Source organism: Xiphophorus couchianus, chromosome 8 (genome assembly GCF_001444195.1).
Source record: "Xiphophorus couchianus chromosome 8, X_couchianus-1.0, whole genome shotgun sequence".
Lineage (NCBI taxonomy): Eukaryota > Metazoa > Chordata > Actinopteri > Cyprinodontiformes > Poeciliidae > Xiphophorus > Xiphophorus couchianus.
The window spans coordinates 6,470,321-6,481,848 of NC_040235.1; the positions used below are offsets into that span (position 1 = coordinate 6,470,321).

Here is an 11,528-nt window from a genome sequence, read left to right on the forward strand (position 1 = left end):
TACATTTCAAGGCATCTGTAGCTTGTGTGATAATAAATGAGGATTCATCCGGCAGCTCAAGTGTGCCAGTCTCATCCCATCACCATCAAAACGCAGACTGGTGAGTAAGGCAGTGATGTCTCTACGAACATCCTGCATGGTCTAGTTTTCTGCCTGGTTGTAACTTCCTCCTTAGCATGTCAGTGTCCTGCTTAGGCCTTCTAATGAGCCATCATTTGGTCCAGGTTTGTTGAATCAGGGAGAGAACTAAAACATGCAGGATGCCGGCCCTCCAGGACAGACTTTGGACACCACTGGTCTAAGGCACCACATGAGATCAGGCTGAGGCCTGGAGAACACTGGCCATACATCACTGATACCAAAAATATCAACATGCATTGAACCAGCCTGCACACACAAAAAACTAAATACATTTTCATCCAATGTGTTGTTTGCAACCTCAGTGCTTTGAACATTTTAATACAAGATACATTTGGATTTTTATAGGTTTATAAACAAAGAGACTGAACTGTCATCTTACAGAAAACTGTCATGTTCAATATTGTTAGTTTTGTAAAATTGAAAATGTCCACAATAATATCATTCTGTCTAAGAGGAGCCAAGATAATAAAATGAGATCAAGATGTTTAATGAAAGTAAGTGAATAAAGTGATGTAGTAGTGAACATTAGACTATGATGAGAGCTGAATGCAATGTTTTATTTTTATACATTCTGTTAACTAATGTCAAAATATATTCACATTATGATGTACAGCATTTCATTAATAAAAAAATTAAAGCGCATGTTGTCCACCTGAGTGGACATTTGGGTAAATCCTAGAAATATATATATATTTTTTTTAAATTCTTTTCTCACCAATTTTATGTCTTAAGAAAATCAAAAACACTTTGGAAAAATAAAACTGACTTTTAAAAAATCATAATTAATGCATGAAAGGGTTAAGAGATCTTACCTACCAACAGCCATCATGATCTACAATAAACCTTTGAAGACTTTGAATTTATGAGTTACAACATTTAATTTCTCTTTGGGATCAATTAAGTATTTTTGAATTGAATTTCAATTAGCTGGATGAAAATAACCAGCGCAGCTATAATTCAGATCGGTTTCTTCTGGAGAATTTGTGTTGGATTTATAATGTTCTAATGTTGTATAATGTTATAATGTTATATGTTGGATTTGTATATTATGTACATACACATAACCTGCATCTTAACTCGAGTCGAGGAAATCCCAATCTCGTTGTAATCTGTTGATGACAATGACAAATAAATCTTATCTTATCTTATTGTCTCTTAAAAAGCTTCACCAGATCTTCACTCTATAATTGTATGGAAACATTAAGCAACAATGTAACATGTAAAGTGATTTCTTATTTAGAAAATAATTCTATTTATTCAATATTGCAGTAGTTTTTTGACATTTTAGCTTTAAATGTCAAAAAACATCTTGTCAAGATGATCCTTCCAATTTGTGGTCTATTACCATTTGCAAAAATCAGATTTTATTCACTCGTTTTATTTCAGTATTATCATGTGCTTGACATCACTTTTTATTTTCTTGTTACTAAACATCTAAATTTTTCTTTTGCCATAAATTAGTGAGATTTTATTTTTTGCCAAAAAATTTCTTCAATGCTTGTATTTAATGGTCTCCAACATGGTGGGTCCATTAAACTGAGAAGTTTCTAAAAACATCCCAGAGCTGCATAATGTAGAACCATCAGCAAATAAAGTAAATGTGAACCAGTTAGATTCATTGTAAATATCATTTATATAAAGTAAAAACATTTAGGACCCAGTACTCTAGATAACCTCCAGCAAATCTGAATTTTATCTCCTCAGGTTTTGGTCAAATTTCCACTAAACTGTCTGACTTTGTCAAATATTAGGGTTTCCTCCACAAGGTTCTCATGAGAGGTTGTTGGAGTTCTGGTCCATTCCTCCTGACAGAACCAGTGGAACTGGGTCAGGTTTGAAGGTTGTCTTTGTATAAATATTAACTTTTTATGACCAAGTTGATAATAACATGACAATCACCATTTGTTTCAGGAACAGAACAGGATGAGCAGCAAATTAATAAAATTCAGAATAAAATGTGTTTATTGTTCAGTAAAACACATGAAGTAAAACTGCAGTAAATATACAAAAAATAACATTTGAATCCAAGACGAATTTATGAATATATGAGTTGACAGAAACAAAAAAATGTCCAGTGATTGAGAAAAACTGCCGTAAATGTAAAGAAATCTGAATGATAAATGAAATGACAATAAATCAAGAGAGAAACAAAACATCTTGAGATTCATTGTGAATCTTTGACTGGAAACTGAAAAAACAAGTTGATCCAGTTATAATCCAGGAATAATCCCAGGGTTGTGTAGAAGAGTTTAACCAAAAAACAGTTTGGATCCATGAAAATATGTTTCTGAATGAAACACATGTAGAGACTGAACTATCTTTTAATCAGTGAGAGATTTTCTAGCAGGATGAAAATCTTTAGACTCTTTAGACTCAACTCAGCACAGAAACACTGAGGAACCATAACTGGGCCAGAACCCAAATCCAGGAATCAGAGGTTCAGTGAATGTGGTGTTGAAGGTGTGGAGGAGGATCAGTGAGTCAGAGGAAACTCTGTAGAAGGACAGAATGCCAGCAGGACAGTCCACATACACTGCTACTCTGTTAGAGTCAGAGGAGGAGGAGAGACGAGTTTCTATGTTATTGTGCCAGACAGAGTAACCATCAACATCAGAGCAGCTCAGACTCCAGGAATGATCATTCCTTTCAAACCAACAGTCTCTACTGTCTCCTTTCCTCCTGATTCTTCTGTAACTCACTGATATATAAACTGTTCCTCTCCACTCAACCTCCCAGTAACAGCGACCAGTCAGACCAGTTCTACACAGCAGCTGAGGCCAGTAATCAAATCTGTCTGGATGATATGGATATGATTGAAGCTCCTTCACACATGTCACCTTCCTGTTGTCTTCAGACAGTTTGAGCTCTCTGTTCACTGTGTTTGTGTCGATGGTGAGATGACAGGAATCTGATGGAGAGAACAAACACAATCCAGCTGCAGTTATTGATCATTTATTGACACTTTGATGATGACTCCTGAATGAGTGATGTGACAGTTTGAAGATGGTTGAATGTGAGCTGCTTTGTTGTCATGAATCAGATGAAAAACACACTTACACTTCCTCAGACCTGGTGTCAAGAATGGGACTCCAGCAGGCTCCACCCTGAAAGGAGGAGGGGGGTCAGACCATCAGTCTCTTTCAGCACTTCCTCTACCAACCAACACCACCAGGTGGCGCTGCACACATTTACAATAAGACCCAGAAGAAGAAGCAGCATCCTGAAACCAGCAGCTGCAGTAATGGGTTGTAAAAGTAATCCTCCCTCCACTGCAGAAGTTCTGGATGAGCTGATCTTGTCTTTTTTATCTTTCTCAGTAAATTTATCAGAACTTTGGATCTGAACGAGTTCCTCTACTCTCATTTTTACTTTTTCTACTTTTTTTTCACCATTCACTGCAATTCTTCCCTCCTTCTGGAAAACAAGGGATTTATTTTATTCCCTGATTGCTTTCATACGTTTGATCATTTTCCAGATGTCGCCTCCTGGTGGAGATCAAACTGTCAAATAGATAAAGCTACTAAACGTCTTGATCTCTTTGCCTTATGAATAGTTTTATTCACTTTTTCATGTGTTTTATATTTTAACCCACAACTTCATTAAATTTGAAAGGTTTGCTTGAAATCTGAAGTTATTTATTTCACTCTGAGAACTTTTAAACATCCATCTGACACCATGGAGCTGCTTTTCTTCTCATCTTTGCTTCTGGGGGCTGATTGGTCTGAAGCTCCATCCAATATTGTTTTAATGTCTTTTCTATCCTCAGTAAATCATCATAGAAATCTAATTGCTGAACTCCTTAGACTCCTGAACGAGTGATGTGACAGTTTGAAGATGGTTGAATCAGAATAAATTCATTATTATTTCAGTTCCTATTTAGCTCCATGCACTCCACACGTTCTTAGTCAGAAGAATATTCCACAATCAGCTGAAATCTTCCTAGACACTAGAGTTAAATCAAGGACTGATCCATTTCCTGGATCAACATGTTTTTGTCTCTTTCCATCATTCAAACATCATCAGTTCGTTCCCTCTAAATGTTCTTCTGCTGCTCTTTCAGTTACTTTCAGTGTTCTGTTTCCATCCCATTGTTTTCCATATGCATTAAAGTTACCACATGTTACTGATAATAATAGTGTCGTGAAAACTGGCATGGGGTTGTGAGATCTCTCCAGGTACACGCAGAAAACGGAGCATAAAGGCCTGAGGGAACTGAGTAATCTATGAGTTGATTTAAGTATAATTATAAATGAATATATATATGTGCACATGTAAACACTGAATGATTTTTAAACATGTATTCTTGTATTTTACTCATATACTTTTGTATTTTACTCTGTAAGGAGAATAACATGATGATTATGCATGATGTCTCGGTGCAAATGTGAGTGGACTCAACGTTAAGATGAATGTGAAGGACAGGGAGATTGGACATAATGATGGTGGTAAACTAATTAGAAGGAATTAACAGAAAACAGACATGCAATGATCTAAGTAGATGGATCCCAGGCTGTGTCGTAATGGGCAAGCTAAAGCAGAAGCAAAGTCTCAAGGGAAATGGAAGACAGCAGATGGCCTGCAAAGAGGGAAGTTCAAAGGAGGTTAGCGCTGTGAGTCATGCAAGGGCTGACGGTTGGGCAAGGGTGGGACTTTCCACCTCCTCGGCGAACACGCAAACAGTCACGTATGCCAGCTGTCTCTCCCATACACAATCATGGGCTGGGATAGTATAAAAGACGGCAGAAAGAGGAACAGCTTCGCTCTTGGTTCCCGGCAGCAAGTCGACAGGAGGACGCAGAGGAAACACCAGCAGAGGACCGCACCCTAGAGCCACGGGGAAATTGAGACTTCGCGCCGACAAGAAGGGACAAGAGCCATCATCCCCCAGCCCTGGCTCATGATTCTACAGCCGACTCTGCCTCAACCCAACGATCTCAAACCCACTGCAACGGACTTGGAGAACAGACAAAGATCCCAGGAGGGATGAAGGATTGGATGTTCGAAGGACAAGGACCAATTCTGCTTTGCTTCTATTCCAAAGAGGATTTTTCCACACAAGGATAAAGATTCTGAACCAAGGAATTTAAGGACTTCTGTTGCCGAGATCAACTGCCATCTGGGTATGAGACGAACTGCGCCCTAAAAGCCTCTCTTAGCTAATTAGTGACACAGGTCAGGGGAGGAAATAAGGATAATATGTTGGGTCATGTTGATTTTATTATTTTGATTTGGTATTGTAATCTTTAATAATTAATCTGTATGTCACTTACCCCTGCTGAAGCTTGCTTAATAAATATATCTTTATAAAATTCTATAGAGGATGGTGGACATTGAAATTAATTGAGTCATTGATTGTTGTAGTTTCTCCAATTAAAGTAAAACCAGTGTACATGATTCCAGTAATGTGGAGGCTTCGGACTTTCCTTTAGTGAGAGTAAAAATAACGACCCTGGGACTTGAATCTAAGTCACTAAATCTAATCTAGCCGTTTCCAAGTGCAGGTTATTTAAGAGAGAGGGCTACCGTTAACAGGAGTGGTTATTGGGACTACGCAGCTGTGAGGGCTACTCAGTTGACTGTTCCTTAACTGTAGAGGGTCGTAACTTCTGGATCGAAGGTAGTTAGAGCTAGACGAGTCTCTCTCGCCACCGGTTTAAACAGATTATCTCTCATACACTTCACGTAGGGTAAGACCCAGGTCTTAGAGATATTCCGGACCCGTTAGACGGAGAACTGGTCAGTAGTCAGCTCAGAGGAGTTGTGAGGAATGGGCGGGGCTGACTATTGATAGATTAACACTACAATAGTTATATCTTTACTGATCAGTTCCTCTACTTATTTTTCTGAATATAGATAATCATTTCTAGATGTTGCTCATCCTCCTCTTGTTCCTTTCTTCCTGTCACTGAAACATTTAAACTTGATCTAAAATCTATATTTGCTCTCAGCCATGTCTCTTTATTACCAAATATTAGCGACGGTCAAACAAAGTCACTGATCAGCTGAATAGGGAATCATTGTTTTTTGTTTTTTTTCATTTTTTTCTCCGAAGAGTTTTTGCGGCGCTAGTGGCTCGTATTTTTTCCAGAGTAGGCAGACAGGAAGGAGAGGGGGGAAGACATGCGAGGACCGGGAGTCGAACCCGCGACGTCCGCGTCGAGGACTAAGGCCTCCAAACGCGGGGCCTCCTAACCCCCTGCGCCACCACAGCACGCTCCTGGAGAATCATTGTTGAAGCTCCAGCTGATCAAAACTTCAATCCAAGCTGCAGTTAAGATGATTTTATTTTCTTCAATATCATCAAAATTCAAAGGCAGAACATCAGTGGATATCAGATATTTGTGTCCAAAAGCAGAATTAAAACCAGATCTGCAGGTTTAAACAGTGATCAAAGACAAAAACATACTAGCTTGAAGCGGTCAGTAAAAAGTAAACCTCCCCCATCACCCACTGACTAAAGTCAGCAGGTGAGCAACAGGTGATCTATAATCACTAATAACACCATGTGATCCCGCGCTACGCCTATCCACAACACCAATACTGTCTGATTTGTGATGTAATTTATCTTCATATTTTAACTTCCTGTCCATCAGCCAATCAGCTTCTTGTATTTCCTCAGTAGATCCATCAGTGGAAGCCCCGCCCAGCCCATGATGCTCCTGGTTTGTGAAGACAGAGAGACAAACTGAACTCTGATAGGAAACAGTTTCAAACTGATTTTCTCTCTCCAACCTCTTGGTTCCACATGGAGCTATATTTGGCCCCCTGCTGCTCTGACTACCATGTCATTGTGGTTCCAGTAGATGGGTCGGTTTCCCAGGATCATTCAGCACCATGTGAAAGATTACTACAGTTTTTAATTGGATGTAGTTTGCAAACTTACATAGCCAAAATTACCAGCAGTATTTATAATTTAACTGTAATAAATACAAGCCAAATACTGAATTAGCATAATAAATTTTAAGCTTCAAACTAAATGTTTCCCAGCAGACTGACTAAAGACATTTCTCCCTCTTCCTCCTCTATCAGACCTTCTCTGCTCCTGCAGCAGGTTCCTCCATACCTGAGAGCTTCCAGTCTCCAGTGTGGATCCTTCAGTCCAGCCGACAGCAGCTTCACTCCTGAGTCTCCTGGATGATTGTAGCTCAGGTCCAACTCTTTCAGATGGGAGGGGTTGGAGGTCAGAGCTGAGGCCAGAGAAGCACAGCCTTCCTCTGAGACCAAACAGCCTGATAAGCTGCAGACACACAATTCATCACATGATGAGAACATTGAGGTAGAACCCAAGATCTGAACTGATCATTTTCACATGAGGCAAACACTCAAGGAATGATATTAATTATGGTATTAATATCATAAAATGGTAATAAAACTTTACGTCATTCTGTAGGTAATAAAAATAAAAATTTGTAATTTGTAAAATGGATGAGAAAGTCTAACAACTGGTTGGAGGAAGAATCTGCAATAATGCTTCTTTGTACACTGAGGATGCAGCAATCTGTCAAGTGTCCAGCGTTACACTAACAGTTAAAGCCTGATCCCCACCTTTCTACATTCCTCTCTTCTTGGTTCTTTCAGCCTGGAGTAAATGAAAACCAGCTGAGTTTATGTGTCAAGACTTAGCATGATTAGCATCATCAAAGTCAGACATTTACTGATGTTATAATCTGCTACTAAAATAAAATTTACAAGATCTTATAGCAGCCAAAGGACAGAAATCTGGTTTCACCAGGATGGAGAACATTTTACCTGAGAGTTTCCAGGTTGCAGTTTGGACTCTTCAGTCCAGCAGAGAGAAGCTTCACTCCTGAATCCTGCAGGTTGTTGTTACTCAGGTCCAGTTCTCTGAGACTGGAGGACTGGGAGCTGAGAACTGAGGACAGAGCTTCACAGCTTCTCTCTGAGAGGTTACAGTCACTCAGTCTGAGGAGACAGAGAGAAAGATCTGTTATTAATCCATCAAATGTATGTGTTACTTTCCAGTCAACAATATTCTTCTTGGACTGATTGAACAGTAGCTGCTGTATTGTGCCTGCAACTTTGTTGCATGTTTACGTTAATTAGGTGAATTTATAACCAGATATTTTTAAAATTTTGCCAGATCACATAGTATTTCTAATTAATGCAAAAAATTAACAACCAATTCAGGTGATCAGCAGAGATCGACCTCATGGGTGATCGGTATCGATATCGGCAGCAATAAACCTGATCGAAGCATCTGTAGAATTAATGCATTTTATTTTGGTTATGTTGCTGAAAATGTTGGTTTTATGCTGAGCAACAATTGTTGCCAATGGAAAACTGCATAGTCTGAATTATACAAATATATCCTATTTATACATATAAAAAATAAGAAAAATTATGACATGCACAACCTATTATAACAAAGAATGGTTACAAGAGTGTTCAGAAATATTTTAGATACATAAAGATTCAATGCCACATCCTGCAGATGTCATTGTCTCAATTTGCCGAGTGACCTTTGACCTCATTTGGTTATTTCATCAATGGGGCAAGGTCAGGTGAAAATGTTAGAATGAATAAATTTGCATCTTGGAGAACATTTTCCCTGTTCCACCAGACCGAAAACTACACCTTTGTTCTGTCCTAAACTAGTTTCAGGCGTGGCATCATCTTGTAGCTTCATTCAGTGCAAAGACCCACTTTGTGGAAAGGATCAGGTTTTGGGAGGTGATTTGGGGAGGGGTTCAACTGTGAGAATGACAGTGATGTAGAAAACATCACTTTGAGGTTCCTTCAGGTCTAGAAGAGCTAAAATATCTGATGGTTTTAAGCTGTGAGGAAACAAGGCATATAGATTAAACAGCAAACCAATGGACACCTAGCATAGTGCTGTTTTTGTATTATGCTAGAGGCAACAATTGTTGCTATACTTACATTCACTCTTCTTATGATCAAAAGATGAATGAAGGGATACAATTTTCTTTATATATCAGTAGAAGACACTTGAAAGAACATATGTTCAAAATATTTTGTTCATATTTGTTTATTTAAATATTTAACTGACTTCCTCTTGTACAGGTTTGTGACAAACATTTATGTCCAGCGTCACACACAGGAAGTAAAGAGGTCTGGTCATATCAGCTTTCACACTGGATACATGAAATTGATATAGCTTAGAGTAGACACATTATTATTTTATTTTAAAACATTAAGCAGCTGCCAAAAGTCAAAAACAATTTACTGTATTTAGAGCTTCTAGAAGTTAGAAAAATGTCTGGCAACAATTTTTGCTGGTGGGATTAAAATACACTAATAATTTGATTTATTTAACTGTCATAAGAGACAGAAGTGCTTTCAGAATGTCAAGTTATATTTTCACCATGTTATTCATTCATTTATTAATACCACGGTTTCAGACCAAATATTTCAATTGGAAACTACATTTTTAACTTCAAACTAAATGTTTTCCAGCAGACTGACTAAAGACATTTCTCCCTCTTCCTCCTCTATCAGACCTTCTCTGCTCCTGCAGCAGGTTCCTCCATACCTGAGAGCTTCCAGGCTCCAGAGATATCCTTCAGGATCCTTCAGTCCAGCCGACAGCAGCTTCACTCCTGAGTCTCCTGGATGATTGTAGCTCAGGTCCAACTCTTTCAGATGGGAGGGGTTGGAGGTCAGAGCTGAGGCCAGAGAAGCACAGCCTTCCTCTGAGACCAAACAGCCTGATAAGCTGCAGACACACAATTCATCACATGATGAGAATATGAGAACATTGAGGTAGAACCCAAGGTCTGAACTGGTCATTTTCACGAGAGGAACACACTCAAGAAACTGGAGATTCACCTGTTAATAACATAATATAGTAATAAAGCAGTATTTCATTCTGTAGGAAATAAAAATCAACATTTATCACTTGTAGAAGGGACGAGAAAGTCTAACAACTGGTTGGAGGACAAATCTACAGTAACGCATCTTTGTGTACCTAGGATTCTGTAATCTGTCAAGTGTCCAGCGTTACACTAACAGTTAAAGCCTGATCCCCACCTTTCTACATTCCTCTCTTCTTGGTAATTTCAGCCTGGAGTAAATGAAAACCAGCTGAGTTTATGTGTCAAGACTTAGCATGATTAGCGTCAGATTTAAACACCTATTGAGACAGATTAAACAAACACAAGAAAGACAAGAGAGTTAGATTCTTTTGTACTCGTGAGGAGAAAAGCCTGTTATGTTTGTTTTCATGTATGTATGTTTTCAGTCACACATCTCTTCCGTTCTGAAAACATACGTGTCCGTTCTCCCTTTTTATTGCTGTTAGGATCCCTGTTACAGAAAGTGTCTCAAAGGGGTGGGGAAAACACTTCAATCACATAATTGCAACGTAAATGCTAGTCACTAACAAGTATCTACATGGTATCTACACACTAGATTATTCTGTTCGAGACACAGGATAACACAGAGCAAGTTGTACGTCTTCACGGCGACAGTTTTATAGCTATCTAACAGATCAAGGATGCAGAGGTTTCTGCTGAGCGATAACCATGTTGAAAACAGTTGGCTGCTCTTCCTCAGAGGCCTTCTGAGAAAGGAATCAAAGTAATTCAACAACACAGAAACATTCTTTATGCTAAGATGAAACATATAAAGGCATATAAGACAAGAACATTATAAAGGCACATGAAACAACAAATATTTGATAATAATATATACAATTTACCTAACAATTAGACTCATCAAAGTCAGACATTTTTAATTTTATAACATTTACATCATCTATAGCAGCAGTTAATGGACAGCAATTTCGTTTCACCAGGGTTGAGAACATTTTACCTGAGAGTTTCCAGGTTGCAGTTTGGACTCTTCAGTCCAGCAGAGAGAAGCTTCACTCCTGAATCCTGCAGGTTGTTGTTACTCAGGTCCAGTTCTCTGAGACTGGAGGACTGGGAGCTGAGAACTGAGGACAGAGCTTCACAGCTTCTCTTTGAGAGGTTACAGACACTCAGTCTGAGGAGACAGAAAGAAACGAACGAATGTAAAATGGGGTGGAGGGGAGGCAATAGACCAGGGGATGAAAGTAAGAATGGGGGGGAGCAATACGAGATATTTACAGCACCTTTGTTCGTCACACTCAGAGACGAACGAAGCCGTTTCCCGCCATGATAATTTCCGCCACCCGTTTGTTGAGACCAGGATGATATAAAATTTATTGTGCAGTTCGTCCGTAAAGCTAGACTTAGACTGTAACCATCAACTACTCAGCCACCTGCCATGTTCAATCTATCCGCTCACCTGTATAAATACTCCCACAGAGCTCTTCCCGCCGTTCGCTCTGAACCAGCAGCTCCTGGAGAAGAAAGGCTACTGTTCTCCAGGCATTGCATCAGTCATTTTAAGGATGCTTATTGGTCCCCCCAAAAACGATGAAA

The 11,528-nt window shown here is 39.0% G+C and overlaps 2 protein-coding genes across 2 annotated transcripts in view; both read right to left on the reverse strand.

The window, feature by feature from the left end:
- The window catches only part of LOC114149750 (protein NLRC5-like), a 1,536,511-nt gene that overhangs the window by 992,052 nt on the left and 532,931 nt on the right, over positions 1–11,528 (reverse strand). The window lies entirely within an intron of this gene.
- Positions 1–11,528, reverse strand: part of LOC114149757 (NACHT, LRR and PYD domains-containing protein 12-like) — a 46,137-nt gene that overhangs the window by 23,908 nt on the left and 10,701 nt on the right. The window contains exons 7-9 of the mRNA XM_028025827.1: positions 10,933–11,106; positions 7,891–8,064; positions 7,205–7,378 (exon numbers count right to left, since the gene is read on the reverse strand). Of these exons, the coding sequence (XP_027881628.1) occupies positions 7,205–7,378; positions 7,891–8,064; positions 10,933–11,106 (522 nt within the window). The remainder of the gene's footprint in view (positions 1–7,204; positions 7,379–7,890; positions 8,065–10,932; positions 11,107–11,528) is intronic.